This window comes from Rhagoletis pomonella, unplaced genomic scaffold (assembly GCF_013731165.1).
Source record: "Rhagoletis pomonella isolate Grant_MI unplaced genomic scaffold, Rhpom_1.0 Rhpom_scaffold_10376, whole genome shotgun sequence".
In the NCBI taxonomy this organism is placed as follows: domain Eukaryota; kingdom Metazoa; phylum Arthropoda; class Insecta; order Diptera; family Tephritidae; genus Rhagoletis; species Rhagoletis pomonella.
Window position 1 is genome coordinate 1 of NW_023468904.1, and position 5,662 is coordinate 5,662.

General features: G+C 38.6%; 1 protein-coding gene across 1 annotated transcript; it reads right to left on the minus strand.

Moving 5' to 3' along the window:
- Positions 1–1,572: 1,572 nt before the first annotated feature.
- Positions 1,573–2,375, minus strand: LOC118756461 (phenoloxidase-activating factor 1-like; the record flags this gene model as incomplete). The annotated part of the gene is given in 1 exon segment (XM_036491223.1): positions 1,573–2,375. A coding segment is annotated over 1 exon segment (568 nt), but the record flags the coding sequence as incomplete, so codon positions are not given.
- Positions 2,376–5,662: the final 3,287 nt, after the last annotated feature.

Here is a 5,662-nt window from a genome sequence, read left to right on the forward strand (position 1 = left end):
AGAACCTTTTTTTTTAATAAATAACTAATTTTGAACAAAACGACCTTTTTATAGATATACATATATACATATGTATAAATGATTTGAAAGACAATCACAAAATCTGCAACGACTTTCCAATGGCATTAAAATATTTTTCACACGATGTTACGCGGGAGTTGGCAGCCGAAGAAAGTAATTAGTTGGGAGAATAAATTTCGAAAGAACCCACGTTTAGCATTCTGTCGAACAAATTTTTCTACGTTAAAATATATCGCACACGATTTTAGGGAGCTTTGACCTAAGGTTTTTTCAACAAATTAAAACAAAAATTCGCTCCAGCTTTTGCTGAAACGTCAATAAAAGCTCTGTGTACATTTTTAGCGTATAACTTAAAAGATGCAGAATTTTGAATTGTGTCACTTCTAAAGATCGATATGTATCTACATATGCACATTAGACTGCATCACCAAAAAAAGTTGCGGTTTTTCCGCCGTGATTACAAAATTTATTATATTTTAAGACGTCCACCAAAATATTTCGGAAAAATATTAAGATTTAAGCGAGCTGGACCGATTTGAAAATACCTCAAAAATGAAGCTTTTTCTGAATAAAAATAGTTTCTTAAAGAACTTTTTGAAAAAAGTTCCCTCAGATGACAAATTAGATTAAACTTAAAAAATCTGCTTACAAATATTTAAAAATCCTTTCAACGGAATCGTAAGAATGAGATTTTTGATGCAGTTTTTTTACTTTTTTCAAAGATTGATTTACGAAAAACTTGAATAACTGGGCCAAAAATGTTCTGATTTAGACTTATGGGATCTCAGTAGAAAGGTATTTTCACGCTGTATTTATTTCTGGCCAAAAAAATGTGATTCGTGTTCCATCTTGTTTTTCGAATACCAACACATCTTAATTCAACTTTTTGGAGGTATTTTCAAATCGGTCCAGCTCACTTAAATCTTAATATTTTTCCGAAATATTTTGGTGCACGTCTTAAAATATTAAAGATTTTATAATTCCAATGGAAAAATAGTACCGATTTTTTTTGTATGGGAAGTGATGCAGTCTAATATACATATATATCGTTGTTATGCCGAGTTTCCACTAGGCATTGAAATGACAAAAAATTGGTGCCATTTAAAATATGCCACGTGGAAATGAATTTAGTGACTATTTATTTAACGTAATGACACGAATATTTTTTAATGCCCAATTTTGTCATTATCATTTTTGCCATTTAATGCCTAGTGAAAATCCGGCATAAAAATAAGTACTGTAAAAATTAAGTAAAAAAGAAGTACTGAATCATGGTACTGACTGCTGATATGTTTTCAAACAGATTGATTATTTTTATGTTTTCCAGAATATGCCATAGCACTTTGGTCACTTACAATCCCCGCTTTTCGCGCACGCCCTCGCCGCGCACACAATGCGCCGCCGTCAGCACATGTCGATCGTCTATCAGCGCGCCACTGCAACCAAAATCATCTGCGAACGAAACGGAGCACAAAAACATTTTAGCACATTGTCCACCAATCACTTTATTACATACATATATGTCATTTGGACATATATTGTGAATCATACTTGAGTTGTACACCAGCAGCGCCAGCCATGGGAACTCATCCAATTCGGCGATCTCGCCGCCATAAATGCGGTTCGTCACCTGTTTGCCACATTCGTTGCGCAAGTTGAAGCTCTGCGCCGGCTCCACTGTTTGTATGCGACGCTTCAACTTCTTGCGTTTGAACTGAGCCGTGACGTTTTGAAAGCGGCGATACTCGAATTTCGAAAATTTCAACGAAGGATATAAGTAGTCCTGTCCGTTGGCTGGGCAGCATACCAAGGGTTGAAAAATGCGATCTCCGCTATCTTTGCATGAGCATTGCACCTTCTTCAGGAAGTTCACTTTCTCTGAGGATACGTCGGTTATATTGCGCGCCTGTAGATAAGCTGAGCAGTTGCCCACCTCCATGCAGATGCCCAATTTCGCCTCATTGGGTATCTCACAGTTGACCGGTGTTATTGGAGTTTTATGGGAGCCACTGCTGTCGCTACTTTCTTGTGAAAACAAAGGCAATTCGACGTCCGTATTTGCGCGCGCGCCATACGCGACTGATAGCGCCAAGGTGACGGCGAAACAATTGAAGTGCATTGTCGACTAGAGACTTCAAAAGTTCGGAATTTCGAAAATGCTGCACACATATGCAGAGAAACAATGGGCTGATGTGAAACCGATAGCGCGGAGCGTAACTAAGTCACGTAGAAGAATATGTCCCGCGACCACTGGACTGCCTCCTCCAAAGCGGCTATGGCGTAGCTTAAACGCGAGTTGACTTGGCTCGCAGCGATAGCTTAAATGTAACACAGCTTTGATAAAGCGTTTAAGTTATCCGCTCAATTCACGGGCGCGACCACTACAGCTTGAAGTACCGCTCAGCTGTGTGTGCGATTAGCACGCGGCGATAGCAAGCGAGAGTGAATGGAAAACGCTGAGGAGGCGAGCGTTAGCAGAGGTAATGAGAAAAATGTTGTATTAGTAACTTCACCGCCGCGAGCGCTCCAAACGATGACAGCGGGACGTTGTCAGTGGTTTAAATAAAATTTGGAAGAAGTAAATAAATAAATAGCGTGCACTATTAACATTACTTCAATGAGAACAAGTGCCTAAATATCTATGACACTACAATACCGCTCTACGGTCATTACACTTTGTGTTTACCTTTTCCTCATCATCCACGTCAGTGACGCCACGATATGTTTAAACGGCGAAAATGGTGTAATGACGTAACGAATCGCTCTCTAGTGCTTCGTGGTGGCCAACAAACAATACACTCGAAGCCGGTTCCGCACAATATCAACAAGTCTTGCCTTGAACAGCTGACAGCTGATGTGGTTTCACTTTCGTTTAAGCCATGATTAAGTTTAATTATGTTTAGCGGAAAGCGCGCTGCTCAAGGCGCATACTTTTAGGCTCTCGCCGAGGTTGGAACTCTAAAGTTTAGGCGTAAATTTAAATGCGAGCTGGTCAGTCGTTAAAGCTAGTCTTTAGTTATCTGAAGGTAATGTAAAGACAACACGTACTTAGTTACAATATCAGTTCTGCTGCAATTCTTTATTAGCGTATAGTCTACTCATATCACCCTTTAGGGCCAGTTTTGCAGAGCCATTTTAAACGTAGATCACGCAAACTGCGCTTATCTTAACCAGCTGGCTGACATTTGATAGCGTAATCTCAGTTTAAACCACCAACTCGAGCGTTTAAACTAAGTTTAAAACATAGCCGCGCACTGAAAAGTTGCCCTTAGAGTGTAAACCTGCTGGCTAAATCCAAAGACATTTTACTGGGTAGACAAAAAACCACGAATATTCTTTATTTTTTGCTAAGAAAGTAAATCCAATATAAATAAATGAAATAAATAAATAAATTTAATTCTGCTACAAATAACTAGCGGTCTACTTTCTAAGCAACAAATAAAGAATAGCCGTCATCGATTCGTCAACTCTCTGCTCGCTATGTTCCAGTCGTATAACGAAAAATTTTTAATGCGAAAGCAACAACAAAGTTAGCTAGCTGCGTTCTTAGTTTCACAGGGATAGTTAGATTGGGCTCGAAAGAGGAGAACTGATCTAGACGCTACATGCCCGATAATTTGATGAGCCTCTCTATTGTGTGCAGTGTCCTTGTCTGCGAATAAATTGTTCCTTTGTAGAACGAGTGATTATTTAACGGAGTAAGTATTTAACGGAGATGACAGGTAGAAAAATCAACGGAAATAACGTAAATTGACACTATTTCGTATTGCGGTGCGATTGCCGCCATGTCCAAAAACGCCGGTGTGGCTTGCGGGCACGGGATACTGCGAAGCTACGCAAATTTAATCTTTGGAAGAGCAATAATGTCAACGGATTTTATTTCGCTTTTGAAAAGGTAATAATGTCAATTATCTTTATTGCGCACCAGTATGCGAAATTGTGTCAATTGACCTTATTTCCGTTGATTTTGTTACCAGTCACCTTTAACGGATTCTATCTTTTCCTCGTATACATAGCCGATTAGCCTCAAGTTGTGAGCAGTGTTGCCACACTAATTTTTTTATATGAAGAACTATGCACATACATATGTATGTAAGTATATCCAACCACACTATGTCTTTATCAAATATCATAAAATCAGATATAATAAAGTTAAAATTCCACACCAGACTTTTAGGCAATCAGCACCTTTCATGCTTTCAGCGCTCTTCCCGGCTTGGGGTGGATTCTAAACTTAAGTGGAGCCGAAAGTGATCATACCAGTGCTCCTTTTTTTGTGGTAAAGAAGGGATCTTCTCTCCTTTTCCTTTAATAATAATAATAATAATAATAATAATAATAATAAACTAGAGTGTGGCCGAAGAAATTTTATAAAAAAAAACTAAGGGATTCTGATAACTCACAGTGTCTTGACAGCGGATTATCTGACGCATATTTTCCCGCAGATGCGCTGTCATTTTACCGACGAGACCACAAGGGATGTTGAAGTTAATTGCCAACCTTACAAGGGAAGATAAGACCATCCACAACCTTCCGAGAGAGTCCAGGGTAGGCAAAGCTATAATCACTTTTAATCAGTTTGTGAGAGATGGTGCAATTCTAGTAATCAATGAACGCGGATAAAACTTTTCACTCTGCTAAACTTCGTCGGCTTTAACTTTAAACATAAAACAAATTGCCTTGGATCTATTGAGTTCTGAGTGAATAAGGTTCATGATGCACAGGCGGAAAAAACATTTTAGTAATATGGAAGTCCCTAAGTATAATCCCGTTCCTACATATATCCACTTTGGATCCGTATTTGCAACGGTGTAAGAGTCCCAGTCTCTCTTGTGAAAATTTTCGAAATTGTGGCCAAAGTGAATTAAAACAAGTAGGAAAGTCTAAGCTCGGGCGGAGCCGAACATTAAATACCCGGCGCAAAAATTAAATATATGTTTTTCACATTTCCGAAAGCTACCGCTATATAGTACGCTGAGGTGTATCAATTTTGAGTAAATTAGCGGCCTTAAATTTTGAAATATTGAAGTTTCAAGCATTTCAGAAATTTACCGTTACATAAAAAGCGGCCGTAATTCTAGTCCGATTTCAATAGTTTTCAATGTTTTGCTTTTATGTGGCAAGCACAATAGCCATACCGAGTTTGGTACAAATTGCTAGAACGGTTACCGAGATACATATATGTGATCATAAGTGGGCGGTGCCACGCCCATTTTCCAAAATTGTGTCATAAAGGTAAGTTGCAAGCATCAACTTCGAATAAATTATCTTTAATATTTACTGATTTATCGAGGATTGCGCACAGGCCAACAATTGCGCCAAGGTTGGAAGAAATCGGAGCAGCGGTTATCAAGATATACACATGTAACCATAAGTGGGCGTGGCTACGCCCATTTCCCAAACATGTATAATATTCTTATCTTTCGTCTAAAAATTATTGTAAATATCAATTTTGAGTGTTATCTTCAGCAGTTACTAAAATATCGCAGTTTTCGTATTTCTGAAAATTACCGCTATATGGTAGGTAGGCGTGGTTATTGTCCGATTTTGTCCATTTTCAATACCATCCGTCCTACGCCTGAAAGAAGTGCACGTACCAAGTTTATGGAACTTTTGAAAATTTTTCCTCCACTCTTTTTAT